General features: G+C 40.2%; 1 protein-coding gene and 1 non-coding gene across 6 annotated transcripts in view; one reads left to right on the top strand and one right to left on the bottom strand.

Annotated features, from left to right (window-relative positions):
• Positions 1–20,330, bottom strand: part of NSMAF (neutral sphingomyelinase activation associated factor) — a 74,074-nt gene that overhangs the window by 52,950 nt on the left and 794 nt on the right. For all 5 annotated transcript variants that reach the window (XM_044928753.2, XM_044928752.2, XM_025265373.3 and 2 more), the window contains exon 2: positions 2,377–2,466. In XM_044928753.2, coding sequence (XP_044784688.1) covers positions 2,377–2,466 — 90 coding nt within the window. The remainder of the gene's footprint in view (positions 1–2,376; positions 2,467–20,330) is intronic.
• TRNAC-ACA lies at positions 13,703–13,774 on the top strand. Its single transcript has one exon. It is a non-coding gene; the product is annotated as a tRNA-Cys (tRNA).

Below are 20,330 nucleotides of genomic sequence, written 5' to 3'. Positions count from 1 at the left end.
TTACTACTAAAACAGTTTACAACACTTTTTGCAATTCTTCCTTAACTGAAAATATATTTTACCAGAGATACAAATTATTGTGTTGTGAAGTTGATTAAAACAATTCTTTTCCATGATTAATCCTCCAGCTTTCTATATAGCTAGGTTCATTTGTTTCATTTTCTTTTTAATTTTTAGAGTTTTCTGCTTCTCCTGAAATTTAATAAATAAATAAATTTTATATTGCATATAAATATTCCTATGGTTCCAAAAACAGAGCTATAAAAAAAGTTACATTCAGAGGCATCTAGTTGTCATCTCTGTATTATCTCCTGACCCCTCCTTTTTCTATGTAGATAACCATTTCCATTAGCTTTTTGCTTATGCTTTAAAATATATATATATTTAACTTTTACAAATATAATCAATATAACTGCCCCATTCTTATATGAAAGATGGCATCCAACACAAAATATTCTTCCCTTGCATTTTTCACTTAATATGTGTTGGAGAAAAATCTACAGTAACACACAGAACTTCATCATTCCTTTGTTACAGTTTCATAATACTCCACTATGTGGTCATTCCATAAGTTATTCAGTCGCCCACTAAACTGTTTCCAGCATCTTGTTATTACAAGTAGTACTGCAATAAATAATCCTGGACATATGTCCATTTATACACTTTCTAGTGCATCTCTGTATCTCTGAGATAGTTTCCTACAAGTAGCATTGCTAGATCAATAGGATAATGTACATGCAATCTTGCTAAATATTACCAAATTCACTTCCATGGAACTGTACCATTTCAACCTAATAACTTGAAAATTACAAAAACAGGTTTCAGTTTGCTTGCTTATATTTGTGCTTCAATAATGTACCAATGTATTCAATTTTAAGCAGGACATTATTATGACAGACAGCAGAGGAGCATTGGGAGAATAAAAGGTATGAAATTAGAGAAAAAAATATGTTCAAAATTCTAGAGGGAAAAAAGCAAGGTTCTACTTTCAATTAGAAAAATAATTATCTAATATGATTGAACGCCAAGGAAACAGATACGCCCAAACCTATCAAACAAAAAGCTAAGTGAGTTTCACTTTGGTTTATATTTAAATAAATAGTACACAGTTTTGATTTAAACAAAAACTACACGAAGAATTAATGCTTTTGAACTGTAGTATTGGAGAAGACTCTTGAGAATCCTTTGGACTTCAAGGAGATCCAACCAGTCAATCCTAAAGGAAATCAGTCCTCGATATTCATTGGAAGGATTGATGCTGAAGCTGAAACTCCAATACTTTGGCCACCTGATGAGAAGAACTGACTCATTGGAAAAGACCCTGATGCTAGGAAAGACTGAAGGCAGGAGGAGAAGAGGACAACAGAGGATGAAATGGTTGGATGGCATCATTGACTCATTGAGTAAGCTCCGGGAGTTGGTGTTGGACAGGGAAGCCTGACGTGCTGCAGTCCATGGGGTCACAAAGAGTCGGACATGACTGAGCAACTGGACTGAACTGAACACGGTTTCGATCCTTTCAGGATTAAAGGATATTTCATTTTTAAAATGGTAAAAAGTAAAGTGTTTAATACCAAAGCATGTTCTAAATTGTAGCCCATAGTTGTTAAGTGACAAACCAAGAGAATTAACAGATACATTTTAGTTAATTCAAAGTTGGCATTTTAAACAAACAAACAAAAAAAACATTCATTATATACTTTTGTACATACCTTTCAAAGGGTGTGGCCAAAGAAACAATCTACTTTTACAGTAATAAACAATAATAATTAAAATATAGAGTATTTTGCTTCTAGTTCAAATCAAATTATTCATTTGAAAGTCCTGATTTTTACACCACATGCACTGATGTTTTATGATCATTACTCTAAAACACCATAACCCAAATAATTGAGCATACAAGGACAAAAGGGATGCAAGAAAAAAGTGATGGAATGAATCAGGGCCCCATCGGGTGGATTTAGGAACCAGACCCAACCTCTGAGGAATTAGTACTTAGCTTTAGAAAGGGCTTCCCTGATAGCTCAGTTGGTAAAGAATTTGCCTGCAATGCAGGAGACCCCAGTTCGATTCCTGAGTTCGGAAGATCCCCTGGAGAAGGATAAATCTACCCACTCCAATATTCTGGCCTGGAGAATTCCATGGACTCTATAGTCCACGGAGTCGCAAAGAGTCAGACATGACTGAGCAACTTTCACTTTCAGCTTTAGAAAATATCTTAAGTTATGACAACCTATACGTTGGATTTATAAATCCCTTTCTTCTAATTACTTTCCCAATATAAAAGAAGGGGAAAACTGTGTGATCATACATTTAATTTTAAAACAGACAACAGAAAAGTCTGTAAGTCTACAGAGATCTAAAACTCCTCCTTACCTTTCCTTCTGGCTGCCCTTGTGCTGAATGTGATGAGCCGTGTGCTGTTCAAAGTAGTACTCCTCCAAGTTAAGCAGAAGCAAGGAAAATCTACATTTGGGGAGAAAAAAAAAAAGGTTAATTTTTTTAACATATTAAGAAAGCAGAATATTTTACACGTGTTCCCAAATTGCTTTTCCATCTATTACATCAAAAAATACTTATTAAGTGTGTATTATATGCCAGGCATGCCTCTCCATCCAGAAAGACCTGTCTAGTTATGCCAAAAATAAAACTGTTTTGTTGCTCAGTCATAAGTCACCTCTGACTCTTTGCGATCCCATGGACTGTAGCCCACTAGGCTCCTCTCTCCATGGAATTTCCCAAGCAAGAATACTGGAGTAGGTTGCTATTTCCTTCTCCAAATTTGCTTACCAAGTGGATCTATTATTTCTTTACAGAAACTCAAAATTTCAAGAAACAAAACTTATTCTTGCCTGAACAAAGCTCAGAGCCTTCCCACCTACAGAGTTCTCGCCCTCTGTTCCCTGTGACTGCACCCTAGGCTCCTGTACCACACACACCACTCCAGTGTCACGGCTCATGGGTGGGTGAGTGCCTCCTGCTACTCTCACAAGACCACAAGCCTCTGAGAGATAGATCTTTAGATATTCCTCTGTACTCACTGGAAAAGACCCTGATGCTGGGAAAGACTGAGGGCAGGAGAAGAAGGGGACGACAGAGGATGGGATGGTTGGATGGCATCACTGACTCAATGGACATGAGTTTGAGCAAACTCCAGCAGATAGTGAAGGTGAGGGAAGCCTGGAGTGCTGCAGTCTATGGGGTTGCAAAGAGTCGGACATGACTGACTCACTCAACAACCAACCTAATGCTTGCACACAATGACTATGTCATAGATAAAATAAGCAAGTTCAAACTGAATGGGATTGAAAAATAGTTGCTTTTAAAGTTTGAAGTGCTTTTTTAAAAACAAAGCTTTAAAGAAATGTATTATTTAGTTGTATGGCCACAGAAAGAAACACATGGCAAAGAACTGGAAGCAAGTGTTTTGTTTTGTGGTCAGGACCCGGAAATACCGACGGCACCAGAGTTACAGGGAGGGAGAGGGTCTCATGAAAAACGTGGTACTTGAGCTGGGTCTTGAAGTTCCTGTGTAAGAGGGAAAGACATCTAGATTAAATACGGCAGAATAGACCTCTAGATTAAATACGGCAGAACAGATCTCTAGATCAAATATGGCAGAATAGAACCTAGATTAAATACGCACAACAGACCTCTAGATTAAATCCAGCAGAATAAATATGTATGCTGTATTTCTGCTCCCTCTGGGAACAATACAATGTAAACAAAAGTATTTTTTAAATAGTAAAAAGCCATAGACTAAAGAAAACCAGAGGGGCATACAAGCAAGTGAGAAGTAACAGTAAGTTTGTGAGCAACAGACAGTGCAAGTGGACAGCCAGTAGATGGAGGAATTAGCAGTGACCAGAAACCAGAAGAGCGGATGCCTCCAGAGAAGGCACCAGTCAGGAGAAAACCAGAAGTTCCACGACTGCAGGAATAAGGTAGCAAGAAGGCAGGGATGAAGCCAAGGTGACGCTCAGAGTCCGAATGAGGCTAGTCATCCAGATTCCTCCCCTAGGAGTTCTCCCGATACACAGTTTTTCAATAACAAAATTAAACAAGAGGCTCCAAACTAGACATCAAGCACAGTGCAGAGCGTGAGAAGAAGGTGGTTACACAAAAATCAGGAAGACATATCACACTCCAAGTAGCAGTCTGGTGGATTATCTTTGGAAAAAACTAGCACTAAAGAAAAGACTCATGGCTACCAGCATTTGAAAGAACATCATCCCACACTGAAGCCCAGCAGAAGAGGCCTGCCCATGAGAATTACATGCTTCACTCTTAAATATAAGACACCCCAGGATTACCAGCTTCCAGTGTGAAAGAAATAGACCAAGCAAGCAGAAGAATACAACCTGAAGGACTAGAAACGTGTACAGAAAAAAAGTTCCAAAGACTATAATTAACATCCTTACAAAGAAGAAATTATATCCATAAACCAAGATATAGCTCACTTAAAAATTTTGAACCAACAGAAAAGTAACTCATAAACTAAAAATAATGACAGCAGGAACCAGCTCTACCATCACGACAGGCAACTTTTATTGGCCTGTTCTACACTGTAAAATCCATGAACATGAATTAATCATAGGCTAAACTGCCAGAGCTCAGTGTAAAATGCTCACTATTAGTACCTACTGTGAATTTCAATACAATCACAAAAGTTGGGATTGCTAGGAACATCCTTTGATGCATCAGATAATTTCCAGGAAGGTATAAATCAGAGAGATAGTTACTAAGTACATTGCCCCTTACTTTTAGCTTGTACAGAGAAGGCAATGGCACCCCACTCCAGTACTCTTGCCTGGAAAATCCCATGGATGGAGGAGCCTGGTAGGCTGCAGTCCATGAGGTCGCTGAGGGTCGGACACGACTGAGCGACTTGACTTCCACTTTCCACTTTCATGCATTGGAGAAGGAAATGGCAACCCACTCCAGTGTTCTTGCCTGGAGAATCCCAGGGACGGGGGAGCCTGGTGGGCTGCCATCTATGAGGTCACACAGAGTCAGGCACGACTGAAGTGACTTAGCAATTAGCAATATATTAATAAGCTGAAATGCTTTGCTTGGGCTGGAGCTAGGCAACCCTTCCTCCTTCATTTCCGCACTTCTCTTAGAGAGAGGGTAAACTAAAGCATTTGTCAGTAAGACAATGGCATAATTTTGTGGCTGTGTAGCACAAGTAGCCTTCATAAACAGCCAGCTCTTCCATATAAATAAGATATAATCGTATCTTTAGTATTGTTAAAATGTCATACTTAGCCAAAGCATAATATTGTTAAAATGTCTATACCAGCCAAAGCAATCTATATATTCAGTGTTATCCCTAGCAAACTCTCAATGGCAATTATTGCAGAAATAGAAAAAAATCCTAAAATTCATACAGAATCAGAAAGCTAAAATAATTGAGAATAAAAAACAAAACTGGAAGTCTCACAGTTCCTTATCAAAAGATATTACAAAGCTACAGTATTAAAACAATGTGGTACTGACATGTAGACCAAAGGAACAGAATAGAGAGCTTAGAAATACTCTCATATCTATCAGATCTTTGACAAGGGACCCAAAAGTCACACAACAGGGAAAGAACTGTCTCTTCAACAAATGGAAATCTGGGTATTGACATAAAAAAGAACGATCCTGAACCCTTCATAATATATATAAAAATTAACTCAAAATGAATTAAAGGCCTAATTTTAAGACCTGAAACTATAAAACTCCAGGAGAAAACATAAGGGGAAAGCTTAATGACACTGGATTTGGCAATGATTTCTTGGCTATGACACAGCAAGCCCAACAAAAGCAAAAATAGATAAGTGTAACCACATCCGACTTCTATGACACGGAAGTATGACTACTACTCTGCAGCAAAGGAAACAACCAACAAAGTGAGACAGAGGGATTTCCCTGGTGGTCCAGTGGCTCAGACTCCATGCCCCCAGTGCAGGGGGCCTGGGTTCGATCCCCAGTCAGGGAACTAGATTTCATGTGCTGCAACTAAGACCCAGTGCAGCCAAATATTAACAAAGCGAGAAGGCAACCTACAAAACTGGAGAGAATATTCGCAAACCATGCATCTCATAGCGAGTTAATATTGAGAACATATAAAGAACTGCTGCTGCTGCTGCTAAGTCACTTCAGTCATGTCTGACTCTGTGTGACCCCACAGACGGCAGCCCACCAGGCTCCCCCGTCCCTGGGATTCTCCAGGCAAGAACTCTGGAGTGGGTTGCCATTTCCTTCTCCAGTGCATGAAAGAACTGCTACAACTCAACAAAAATTAAACTAAAAAATGGGCAAAGGTCTTAAATAGACACTTGTCCAAAGATATGCAAATAGCCAGAAAGTGTATAAAAAAGATATTGAACATCACTAATCATCAGGACACTGCAAATCAAAATCTCATACACTATACAAAACAACAAACATTGGGGAGGATGTGGAGAAATTGCTGGTGGAATTGTGAAATGATGTAGCTGCTATGGAAAACAGTACAGAGGTTCCTCAAAAAATTAAAGCTAGAACTATCATATTCAGGTTCCCTCTGGTGGGCAGATGATTCCTATCCTCCTTCACAGCCCCAAAGACTCACGCATCTCTCACCACCTGCTTCTCTGTTGGTGTTGTTTAGTCACTCAGTTGTGTCCGACTTTTTGTGACCCCACAGACTAGCCCACCAGCTCCTCTGTCCGTGGAATTTCCCAGCCAAGAATACTGGAGTGGATTGCCACTTCCTTCTCTACCTCCTCCTTTAGCTACTCTTTAGTCCTTCCAAGTCATCTAATTGCTCTAGCAACCAGGATATGTTTATCGACTCCTATTCATTAAAAGGCTTGGCTTCTAATGCCCCATGCCTAGAGCTAGAATCAAAAGCACGATGAGGTTATCACCTCACGTGGCTCAGAATAACCCTGTGTATGAGACAGCAAAAGAGACGATCAGTCTTATGGACTCTTTGGGAGAGGGAGAGGGTGGGGAGATTTGGGAGAATGGCATTGAAACATGTATAATATCATGTATGAAACGAGTCGCCAGTCCAGGTTCGATGCACGATACTGGATGCTTGGGGCGGTGCACTGGGACGACCCAGAGGGAGGGTATGGGGAGGGAGGAGGGAGGAGGGTTCAGGATGGGGAACACAGGTATACCTGTAGCGGATTCATTTTGATATTTGGCAAAACTAATACAATTATGTAAAGTTTAAAAATAAAATAAAATTTACAAAAAAAAAAGAAGAAAATCCATGCTTTGGGATTCAACGAAAAAAAAAAAAAAAAAGAATGGTCATCATCAAAAAGTCTACAGACAACAAATGCAGGACAGAGAGTGTGGAGAAAAGGAAACCCTCCTACACTGTTGGTGGGAACGTAAACTGGTACAACTACTACAGAGAACAGTACGGAAGTTCCTTGAAAAACTAAAACTAGAACTACCATCAGTTCAGTTCAGTTCAGTCACTCAGTCATGTCCGACTCTTTGCGACTCCATGAATCGCAGCACGCCAGGTCTCCCTGTCCATCACCAACTCCCGGAGTTCACTGAGACTCATGTCCATCGAGTCAGTGATGCCATCCAGCGATCTCATCCTCTGTCGTCCCCTTCTCCTCCTGCCCCCAATCCCTCCCAGCATCAGAGTCTTTTCCAATGAGTCAACTCTTCGCATCAGGTGGCCAAAGTCCTGGAGTTTCAGCTTTAGCATCAGTCCTTCCAAAGAAATCCCAGGGCTGATCTCCTTCAGAATGGACTGGTCGGATGTCCTTGCAGTCCAAGGGACGCTCAAGAGAACCAACACCACAGTTCAAAAGCATCAATTCTTCAGCACTCAGCCTTCTTCACAGTCCAACTCTCACATCCATACATGACCACAGGAAAAACCACAGCCTTGACTAGACGGACCTTTGTTGGCAAAGTAATGTCTCTGCTTTTGAATATGCTATCTAGGTTGGTCATAACTTTCCTTCCAAGGAGTAAGGTCTTTTATTTCATGGCTGCAGTCACCATCTGCAGTGATTTTGGAGCCCAAAAAAATAAAGTCTGACACTGTTTCCACTGTTTCTCCATCTATTCCCCATGAAGTGATGGGACTGGATGCCATGATCTTCGTTTTCTGAATGTTGAGCTTTAAGCCAACTTTTTCACTCTCCTCTTTCACTTTCATCAAGAGGCTTTTAGTTCCTCTTCACTTTCTGCCATAAGGGTGGTGTCATCTGCATATCTGAGGTTACTGATATTTCTCCTGGCAATCCTGATTCCAGCTTGTGTTTCTTCCAGTCCAGCATTTCTCATGATGTACTCTGTATATAAGTTAAATAAGCAAGGTGACAATATACAGCCTTGACGTACTCCTTTTCCTATTTGGAACGAGTCTGTTGTTCCATGTCCAGTTCTAACTGTTGCTTCCTGACCTGCATACAGATTTCTCAAGAGGCAGGTCAGGTGGTCTGGTATTCCCATTTCTTTCAGAATTTTCCACAGTTTATTGTGATCCATAAGACCCAGCAATCCCACGCCTGGAAATATATCTGGAGAAAACTATAATTTGAAAAGTTACATACACACCAGTGTTCATCGCAGCACTATTCACAACAGCCAAGACATAGAAGCAACCTGAACATCCATCAACAAGAAGAATGGATAAAGAAGATATGGTACATATATACAGTGGAAAATAAACCAGCCATAAAAAAGAATGAAATGCCATTCGCAGCAACATGGACAGACCTAGAGATTATCATACAAAGAAAGTCATTAAGAAATAGACAAATATCATATATGAATCATATGTGGAATTTAATTTTTTTAAATGATATAAATAAACTTATTTATAAAGTAGGAACAGACACTCAGATTTTGAAAACAAGCTTATGGTAACCAAAGGGGAAAGGCTGGGTGGGAGGGATAAATCAGGAGCTTGGGATTAACATACACACGACTATATAGAAAAGAGATAACCAACAAGGGCCTGAGAACTCTACTCAGTAACCTATATGGGAAAAGAATCTGAAAAAGAAGGAATATATCTTTATGCATAACTGAATCACTAAGCTGTACACTTGAAACTAATACAACACTGTAAATCAACTATATTCCAATAACATTTAAAAAATAAAAATAGAACTACCCTATGACCCAATAGTCACACTTCTGAATATATATCCAAAAGCACTGAAAATGTATCAGAGATATTTGCATATCCATGTTCACAACAGCCAAGAGATAGAAGCAATCTAAGTATCTGTTGATGGATGGGTGGATAAAGAAAATGAGGCATATACATACAGTAAAATATTTTTCAGCCTTAAAAAAAAAGAAGGAAGTCTTGTCACATGCTACAACATGCAGGAACCCTGAAGGCACTGCTCCAGGTGAAATAGATCAGTCCCAAAAAGACAAATACCACATTGTTCCACTTATCTAAGTATCTAAGAGTAGTCAAACTCTTACTAAGAGAAAACAAAATGGTTGCCAGGAGCTGGGGGAAGGACAGAGCTTCAGTTTTGCAAGATTTGAAAGTTCTAGAGATGAGTTTGGGTGAACTCCGGGAGTTGGTGATGGACAGGGAGGCCTGGCGTGCTGCGATTCATGGGGTTGCAAAGAGTTGGACATGACTGAGCGACTGAACTGAACTGAAAGTTCTAGAGATTTGCCACACAACATGTGAACATACTTAATACTACTATACTGTGACTTAAAACTGTAAATACTTAAGTAAAAAATAGTAAATCTTAGGTGCTTTTTTTTTTTTATAAAAGGGTTTTTAATTTTTTTTTTATTTTGTTGAAGTATGTGGGGTTTTTGGCCAAAATAATCACATCAGGTACTACAGAACTAAAGGCATTATTTTGGTGAATAATTTATATCCTCCTTAATGTACCAATATGCCTATTTTGTAAGAAATGTAAAACACATAATGAAGGAATATAACTAAATCACATTATTCAAAGTTAAAGGATTAAGAAACCTTTCAGAGTTATTTCTTTTTTACTGAAATGTTCAATTATACCTGCTTGAGAATTTTTGTATGTAAAAATTATTACCATAAATTTACACTGTGTTTTTGAACAATGATTTTCAAACTGCATTCCATGGAGTAAAAGTTTCCATGCTTTAAAAGAACCTAAAAACCATTTTATAATTTTATGATCTCAGCCATAGTGTTATATCAATACAACAGACTATAAATTCTTTAGGAGACCCTGGGTCCTGCTCCTGGGTATTCCTTAGTTCAATCCATGTTTACAGAGCTGTAGTGGCATTTTCTGTAAATAAATTGACTCATTTGGCAACTGAACTTTCCTGAAAAAGATTCTGGCCCATCCTCATAAAGCATCCTGCTCAACACTTAACCAACACGTAAAACAAGTTCACTGCGGGCAGCCCTCAGAGCTAGGCTGCATTCGCAGCTGCTCAATGATTGTTCAACACTCCATTGACAAACAGTGTTTAGAATGGAGCCCGAAGATTTTGCCAGTCAGTCAATTTTCTAGGCTGGAGATGCTGAGGAGATTGAGAGAAGGGAAAATGTGCCAGCTCACGTTAGGAGTGTGTTCACGGCCGGCTGTCCTCTATTTCCATCTTTACTCTGAATACCTCAACACGACCCTTGGATTTAGCCAGACTGTAGGGACCCCACTGCCTACCTGGAGAGCTGGTTTAACTAACTTGAGCATTTCTTAAAATGGCCTCTGAAACAAGATATGAAATTAAGGGGAACTCCCTGGTGATCCAGTGGTTAGGGCTCTGTGATTCCACAGCAGGGAATGAAATGAATGAAAGGAATGAAATGAAAACGTTGAACGGACAAGGGTGAGAATGCAGTTCTGTGACCCACTGTTAGAAATGTGCCCCCAATAACGTACATTTGACAGCAACCTCTGAAAAAAGGAATCTTACTCCACCTAACTCTATGAACGTCAATTTCTCCTTTCTCAATTCTGCTATTAACACAAAATGAAAGCTTACTCTCTGCCAAAATTCAGCTGAACTGAATCGACTCCATTTTCCCAACCCACCAGTCAGAACTCTGTCAAAAGAGATTAGATTAGCATTGGATGACTTCACAGTGAGTTTATGCAGCAGATGGGTGACAACTTCCTCTTCGGTTTATAAATAATCTGTCTAATCTAGAATGAGCATTAAACCTGTGTTTCTCAAGGTCTTTCTGTTTCTTCACCAAGAGTCACAGCCCTGGGAGCAGGCTTCCAGGAGGGTTCTCTACACCATCGAGAAGATAAAGGTAGAGACAGTTTGAAGGAACAAACAACAGGAAATCCAGATGAATGCTTGATTACTGTTATCTCCAGCAGGGCTTCTCATGCTTTAATTACCCGGGGATCTTGTTAACATGCAGATTCTAATGCAGAAGATCTGACAGGAGCCTGAGATTCTGCATTTGCTAACAGGCTCATGATGGGATAGCCACAGACCACACTTAGTATAACAGGGTACTAAGTCTCCATGAACCAGGCTTGGAGCATTCCTGAATGTTCTAAATGTCAAAGATACCATAAAAACAAGCACTGACCCAGGATGTAAAACAGGAGCAGCATGCTGCGGTGGAAAGGGAGCCGGACTGGATCAGAGGACATTTGTTTTAGGCTCAGCATAGCCATATCTTGGCTATTGGACTCTCAGTCAAACCACTTTGCTTTCTCAGGCCTCCAACTATAAAGTGAGGGGCAGGGAGCTACAGCTTAGATGACCTCAAAAGTCCTTTCTTAACCAGTGTCTGAGCCACCAGGGAAGTACCAGTGGGTTTATAGATTAATTAAATAAACTTGGGTTTAAAGAATAAGCAGGAATTCCATTTTGGGCATCATAGCAGATTAAATTTCCAAAGAAACAGTCTCAATACAGAGCCTCTAAAACTGCTGGATTACTGAAAACTTCACATGCTTGGCTGAGGTGATGAAAAAGTAAGGGAAGGTCTTGGAAGAGAGAAACAAAGAAGTCAGCAAGGCACTGGAGGAGGCTTTTCCCAACTGTCTGAGCAGCAAAGCCTGAATTCAGGAGGGGACTGAGATGGGGAGAGGGAAGGAGTAGAAAAAGCTAGGGTCCCTAAAGAAACAGCCTCTAGGGCTGAACATCCGTTGGATCACAGAAAAAGCAAGAGAATACCAGAAAAACATCTGCTTTATTGATTACGTGAAAGCCTTTGACTGTGTAGATCACAACCAGCTGTGGAAAATTCTTCAAGAAATGGGAATACCAGACCACCTTACCTGCCTCCTAAGAAATCTGTATGCAGGTCAAGAAGCAACAGTTAGAACCAGACACAGAACAACAGACTGGTTCCAAATTGGGAAAGGAGTACGTCAAAGCTGTATATTGTCACCCTGCTTATTTAACTTATATGCAGAATACATCATGCAAAATGCCATGCTCGACGGAGCACAAGCTGGAATCAGGACTTCCAGAAGAAATATCAATAACCTCAGATATGCAGATGATGCCACCCTTATGGCAGAAATGAAGAGGAACTAAAAAGCCTCTTGATGAAAGTGAAAGACGATAGTGAAAAAGCTGGCTTAAAACTCAACATTCAAAAAACTAAGATCATGGCATCCGGTCCCATCACTCAATTGTTTCCCTATCTATTTGCCATGAAAACAGTGAGAGACTTTATTTTTGGGGGGCTCCAAAATCACTGCAGATGGTGATTGCAGCCATGAAATTAAAAGACGCTTGCCCCTTGGAAGAACAGCTATGACCAACCTGCTGCGGCTGCTGCTGCTGCTGCTAAGTCGCTTCAGTCATGTCCAACTCTGTGCAACCCCATAGACAGCAGCCCACCAGGCTCCCTGTCCCTGGGATTCTCCAGGCAAGAATACTGGAGTGGGTTGCCATTTCCTTCTCCAATCCATGAAAGTGAAAAGTGAAAGTGAAGTCGCTCAGTCGTGTCCGACTCTTAGCGACCCCATGGACTGCAGCCTACCAGGCTCCTCCATCCCTGGGATTTTCCAGGCAAGAGTACTGGAGTAGGGTGCCATTCCCTTCCCCAATGACCAACCTAGACAGCATATTAAAAAGCAGAGACATTACTTGGCCAACAAAGGTCCATCTAGTCAAGCCTATGGTTTTTCCAGTGTATGGATTTAAGAGTTGGATCATAAAGAAACTTGAGCCCTGAAGAACTGATGCTTTTGAACTGTTATTTTGGAGAAGGCTTTTGAGAGTCCCTTAGACTGCAAGGAGGGAGAAGGCAATGGCACCCCACACATTAGGGTTAGAATTCACACTACCTACTTAGCCCAGCAACACTCAGAGCAAACCAGTGTTGTCTTTCCCCCAATCCCAGGCACATACACATGCAAACACTTTCTGGAAAACACTCAATAAACTGAGATCTCCAAGAATAAATTCAAAGAGGCCACCATCAAAAACCATTAAACAAATGAAGAAGTAAAACGACTAAATGAAGGTCAGTACAAGCAGCAGACCACTCGTCAAACCTGTAAAGTCGACAGTTAATTTATTTTCTGCATCTGATCATTACAAGAATAGTGCTTAGTTTCTCAGTCGTGTCTGACTCTGCAACCCCATGAACTGTAGCCCACCAGGCTCCTCTCTTCATGGAGTTTCCTAGGCAAGAATACTGGAGTGGGTTGCCATTTCCTTCTCCAGAGGAACTTTTCAAGCCAGGGATTGAACCTGGGTCTCCTGCGTTATAGGCAGATTCTTTACCATCTGACGGGCTTCCCCGGTAGCTCAGACGGTAAAGCGTCTGCCTACAATGCAGGAGATCCAGGTTCGATCCCTGGGTGGGGAAGATCCCCTGGAGAAGGAAATGGCAACCCACTCCAGTACTCTTACCTGGAAAATCCTATGGACCAAGGAGCCTGGTAGGCTACAGTCCATGGGGTCAAAGAGAGTCGGATACGACTGAGCAACTTCACATCACTTTACCATCTGAGCCACCAGGGAAGCCCGATCATTACAAGAATAAGTTAAAAGAAATAGGACATCAAAAACAAAAAGATCAGACTTTTATAAAAAAAAAAAAAAAAGATCAAGGCAGCTGTAAGTGAACCAAATGAAATTAGGAATTTAAAAATATAGTAAGTGAACTTAGTTAATTCCTTGGGTGTCCAGTGATTAGGACTCGGTACTTTTACTGCCAAGGAAGGGCCTGAGTTCAACCACTGGTTGGGGAACTAAGATCCCATAAGCCACGCAGGGAAGCCAAAAACAGGAAAAAAAAAAAAAAAAAAGTGAAATTAAAACCTTAGTGCAAATTAGGCAACTAGTGAAAAAGTAAGTGGTAAGATGGATTTAAATAAACTACATGCAACACAGAAAAATCAAGATATATATGAAAGAGTTGTTATGAGAGATCAGGGGCTTAAGGAGTGACAAGAAGCAATATTCCCTGAGCTGAAGATCTAGCTACAAATTTTCCAAAACTATTTCAGCTTGAGGAGCCCCAACTAGCAGAGATGAACCGAAGGAAGCGTCTATGCAGACAAACAGCAAAACAGTACAAAGAAAAGACCTTACAAGCAGCCAGAGAAAGGGCAGATTCTTAACAATGAGACTTGAACAACAGGGGTGTGTTGCAGGCTAATCTCCCCAAATAGAAGGTGGCCCCCTACAAAGCTCCATGGAAACGTGTTCAGTCTTGTGTTACTGGCAACAGTCTGGGTCAACAAGGCTTGGACCCCAGTGTCTTAATCATGCCAGAGAAAGTGTTGGCAAGCCCCTAACCATGTTTACAGATACACGAACCCTGCCCTCATCCACTGTGTCATGCAGACTCAAGTTCCAGGCTGAGACAGCCCCTGAGCAAGCCAGGGGAGGGGCCAGGCCAACCCATGGCCACAAAAATTGCATGGAACCTGGAGAGCAAGACTCCATCACAGCATAACAACCCCTCTGTATCCTGGCCCTCGGTCACCCCACGGGGCCCAGGCTCCTCCTGAAGTGTGAAGCCTGACCCTGCTGGGGGCTAAAAGCCACACCCAGAGGGCAGGGCACACAGGTTACTGATCTATCTGTACTTTGTTGGGTCTTCTCTCCCCCATCCAATGTTGCTCCAACAAGTCGCATGCATATTACAGGATCTTCAAAATGCCAAGAGAATTAAACAACCAGCAAAATTGATTTTCAAAACAAGGGCCATATAGGGACATGTTCAGGCAGACAAAAACAAACATAGTTTACTATCATCAGACCCCCACCATCAGGGTAACTTCTCAAGGACATTCTTCAGGAGAGAGAAAATTCTGTAGGGAAGATACATGCAAGAAGGAATGCCAAGACAATGAAAAATATGCATGTAAACTATACACGTATTAACGAGACAATGCTACTGTCTGATTAAAATATAGATTGCAAATACTGGACAATAACAGACTATAATTTAAAATGGGACAAAAGGAGCTAAGTGTCCCAAGGTCCTTATATTGTTAGGAAGGAGGGTAAAGAGAATGATGGGCTTCAGACCTTAGTTCAGTTCAGTCACTCAGTGACCTTAGTTTTCTGAATGTTGAGCTTTAAGCCAACTTTTTCACTCTCCTCTTTCACTTTCATCAAGAGGCTTTTTAGTTCCTCTTTACTTTCTGCCATAAGGGTGGTGTCATCTGCATATCTGAGGTTACTGATATTTCTCCCAGCAATCTTGATTCCAGCTTGTGCTTCTTCCAGTCCAGCGTTTCTCATGATGTACTCTGCATATAAGTTAAATAAGCAGGGTGACAATATTCAGCCTTGACGTACTCCTTTTCCTATTTGGAACCAGTCTGTCGTTCCATGTCCAGTTCTAACTGTTGCTTCCTGACCTGCATACAGATTTCTCAAGAGGCAGGTCAGGTGGTCTCGTATTCCCATCTCTTTCAGAATTTTCCACAGTTTATTGTGATCCACACAGTCAAGGGCTTTGGCAGACCTTAAGTTAAACATAAATGTTAAAATTTCAAGGAAAAGCACTAGAAAAACCAGAAACAGAATATATAACTTCCACATTCTTCAGGAAAAATGAAGGGGAACAAGGGGATCTTGCTAGTTAATCCAAGAAAAGGAAAAAATAAGATAAAAAAAGTAAAAATGATTCCAAATATATCTGCAATATTAACAAATATAAGTGGGCCAATCTGTGAAGAAATATCAGAAAGAATAAAAAGTTCAACTACAAACTACAAGAAATAAGCTTAAAATCTAAGGATAAGAAAAGTTGAAAGTAAAAGAATGAAAACATATATAATGCAAACAACCCAAAGAAAATATAGCTATATTAATAGCAGACAAAATAGAAAAAAGTATTACTAGATGGAGTTCATTGTATGTTGATGAAAAACTTAATTTGCTAAGACATCAATTCTAAGGTTAAGTAGACTTAATAACATACCCTGAAAATAGTTACAGTGAAGTTGATAGAAATACAAAGTGAAGTTAGCATCATGAACCCTCTCTCAATCAGAGAAAAAATTCATTAAGGAAATAAAAGATCTAAACAATTAATAAGCTTAATGTTAATACATATACAGACTATTGTAACAATATTAATATAAATCTATCTTCAACATCCTATTGAATATTTGTGAAAACTGACTACATATTGTTATAATACAAAATTTCAAACTATTATACAGACCTTATTCACTGAGCACAGATTAACAAATTAAAAGAAGATAATTTCAAAATCTTCTGAAGTTGGAAAATCTGAAGTTGGAAATGTTAAACATCTGATGAGTAAAAAATGATACCACAACAGTATTTAGGGAAAAAACAAGCAATGAATTCATTAAATGATCATTTCCATTTTACATCATTTAAAAAACCATACAGCACACACACTCAAAATCCATTTGTGTGTAGATTCTGGTGTCTTTTTAAATGGTAGCCACTTTGGAAGAAGTTAATTTGAGACAGTAAGAAGGGAATAAGGTGACAGGTATTTCCAGTAAAGCCAAAGTAAATTTTAAGTTAATAAAAAAATTTGCAACATTTATTTTTACTCTGTTTTTTGGTTATGTAAGAAAAATAAATCCTATTTCTTTACATCATAGTTATGTCAATTTCTCTCAGCCCATCAGTGTTCCTGGCAGCTAATTGAGTGCTGATTCTGAGTTTATTTTCGACACCTGGCAAACTCCACAGAGGTATGAAAGGAACAGGATGAACAGTCTTTAAAACGAATGATTAAACCAGACTATAACAAATCAGTTTTCCCTCTCAGCAATTATTTTTAGTAAAACAAATATAGACACAACTGACAAACATATTAAGTAAAAGATTTTATATCAGGCAAGAAATTTAACATCAGCATAACCAAGAGAATTATGCACAGACAGAATGTTTGAAGCAAAGCTCAAGTCTGAGATATGCCTGTAAAATGATGAATGTAATTTGTGAGCCCAATATAGTATTCATGATCGTCATGTTTTAGCCTGGAAGGACAGCTTTCAAGCCACAGCTAAGTAATTTGTTCTGAAACTGTAGACAGAAAACTGACTCTCTCCCAGTAGGGACAAGCCTCAACTGTCTCAATTTCTCTATCACCTTAAAAGAAAATAGCTGTGGTCCCACCACACCACTCCTAGACCTGAAGATAAAAAATATGTAACAATTAGCTTACTCCATCCTAAAGGAGATCAGTCCTGGGTGTTCATTGGAAGGACTGATGCTAAAACTGCAACTCCAATACTTTGGCCACCTAATGCGAAGAGCTGACTCATTAGAAAAGACCCTGACGCTGGGAAAGATTGAGGGCAGGAGGAGAAGGGGACGACAGAGGATGAGATGGTTGGATGGCATCACCAACTCGATGGACATGAGTTTGAGTGAACTCTAGGAGTTGGTGATGGACAGGGAGGCCTGGCATGCTGTGGTTCATGGGATTGCAAAGAGTCGGACACAACTGAGCAACTGAACTGAACTGAAATCCTGAAATAGAAATATCTAAATAGCGGTAGTTTGTAGAATTCCCTTGTATGTTAACCCACTGTACACATCTACCATTCCCAACAATTCCAAGACATGTGAACTGTCTTTAGATTTTTACATTTATCTTCATTAACACGTGCAAAGGACATTTCAGAACACCAGTGAGATCAATATGGTTTCTTCCATCTAAGTCTTAACCAGAGGAATAGAGTATTTAGTTTGAATAGCCAATTAGCTCTTTGTTTTCTAATAGTGAAAACTACCCAAAGCTTTACTTTAAAGCATCATCAATAATTGATACCACTCTACTGCTGTTTAAACCGGAAACCTGAGAGTGGGACTACTGTTTAGCAAGTAAAAATACAGGACAACAGTTAAGTTGGAACTTCAGATGAGTTACAAAAATTTTTTCGTACAAGTATGTACCACATATCACATGCGACATACTGGAAGATTTTTCACTGTTCACCTGAAATTCGAATTTAACTGGGCGTCCTGTATTTTATCAGACAACTCTAAGCTAGAATTCTCCCTCTGTTACCTCCCACATGCAGTCCATCCCACAAGGCTTATCAATTCTACCTCCTAAAAACATCTAAAATCCATCCTCTTTTCTTCATTTCTTCTGCCATCACATTGGTCTAAGCCACCAATCTAAGAATTTCCCAACTGCCTCTCTGCTTCTACTTTTGTAGAAATACCACTTTCTCTAAAAGTATCAGCATTAACTTTATACTAAGAGAATTAAAAGCTAACTTCAAGTTTCCCCTTTCCGGGTCATTATTCAGTAGCTGAATAGCAGCAACCTAAACTCTCTTAAGCAGCATCAGAGGGACCCATGAAATCGCAGCTCTGAAGAGTGAGGACTTTTCAGGGGTGACCTCTGAAACAGCTCCAAGGACAGTAGCAGTTCTCTTGGGTGTGTCCAAGTCAATGACCTCTATCAATCATCTTGCTAAATGGTGTTTATTGCTACAAAGAGATAAGCTAAGAAAATCTGTGCAGCCACAAGTAAATCAGTAGTTCAATAAAGCTGGTTTAAAACACTCTAATCTTTCAGAAAGAATTCCAAGTTTTAGAAAGAGACTGCTTGATTGTGAGACATTCCTGTCCTTCAAACTGCTATTCTAAGAAACCATCCTGGTTAGTGTGCCCATCAACCCAAGGTTGCAAAGCCACAGAGCAGAGCACTAGAGAATTTAGGTAGTTGGTAAGTAAGACGCAAGTGAAAAAACTGTGGCACTGACTTTTTCACATTACCGATGCTCAAGAACAGTTGCCACCTCCTGACTAATGAATAATAAGTATTTTGGTTGTGCGAGCTACAGAGAGCGCAGCTAACCTGTCATGCTGCGTGATCAATGGATAGCAACAAAGCGGATTATACAGAGAAATGCCAGTGCAGACTCTAAAGATTTGTGTGATACTGCAGAGCTGTACCAGCTAACCAAATTAAACACAAATTACTGCCATGGAAGTAACTGGCAGAAAACAGGTTTCCCTGTATATCAAAGAGGCCCCTGGAATTGTTACAAATGACTCTTAGATCATAGAACACGATGGCAATTCAAGTGTTTCAAAGTTCTTACAATGTAAATTTGAACATTCATCTATTTAATACAGAATACCCAGTCTTAATGTGGTTGGCACCGAACAAAGAAACTATTCAAGCTGTCGCCACATGAAACAAGCATTCAAAGGGGAAGTCAGAACAGCCTCTTATGAGAGTGAGTTCCTTTATTGAGGATCCAGTTATTATTATTCAATAAACAAGCCTTTCTGTGGATAAAACCTAATGATGCCACCAAAATCGTTCTTGGAAGCCCCATCCAAGATACAGCTTTTGGTATGTCTTCTTCTCTACAGTGGAAAATAGATTTCAGCCTCCGGACACCCTGGCAGAGGCGGGTGGAAATTAGCGATTGGAAAGAGGTATGAATGGTTGCACCGGGTCCAGTCAAGCTCTAGAAAAAGCAGCATGGATGCTGCAAAAACAGGCAACCCTCAACGCCTGCACTTGTATTTCATGTATAATCTGTTTTGTGGGTCTCCACTGATCACACAACGTGACAAGCTGGCAGCACTTACGGCTCCACAACCAAAATACATGTAAAACGATTCATTCCCAGTTTCTGTCGGCACCTGGGACTACAGATCTGAGGACCAGCAAGCTGTTTCAGTCACACGAAATACACTGGAAACTGGCTTACAGCAGAAGTGAGCTTATAAAGGGCTTCCCTTGGAGAAACTGAGGATCAGAAACTCTGAATCCTAACTGCTCTGAGACCATTTCAGCCTCCGCCCGCGGGACCCCGAATCCCCCCCGGGATGCGCTTTCACAAGCACTCATAAGAAGGTCCACTGCTCGGCGGAGGACGTCTGGGGCGCGGGGGAGCTGGATCCCGGCTTTTCTCTGAATAAGGCCGCTCTTTGAGACTCTCTCC

The sequence above is a fragment of the Bubalus bubalis genome, chromosome 15, assembly GCF_019923935.1.
Source record: "Bubalus bubalis isolate 160015118507 breed Murrah chromosome 15, NDDB_SH_1, whole genome shotgun sequence".
In the NCBI taxonomy this organism is placed as follows: Eukaryota; Metazoa; Chordata; class Mammalia; order Artiodactyla; family Bovidae; genus Bubalus; species Bubalus bubalis.
The sequence above is the reverse complement of the archived record's forward strand: the minus strand, read 5'-3'. Positions and strand labels throughout refer to the sequence as shown.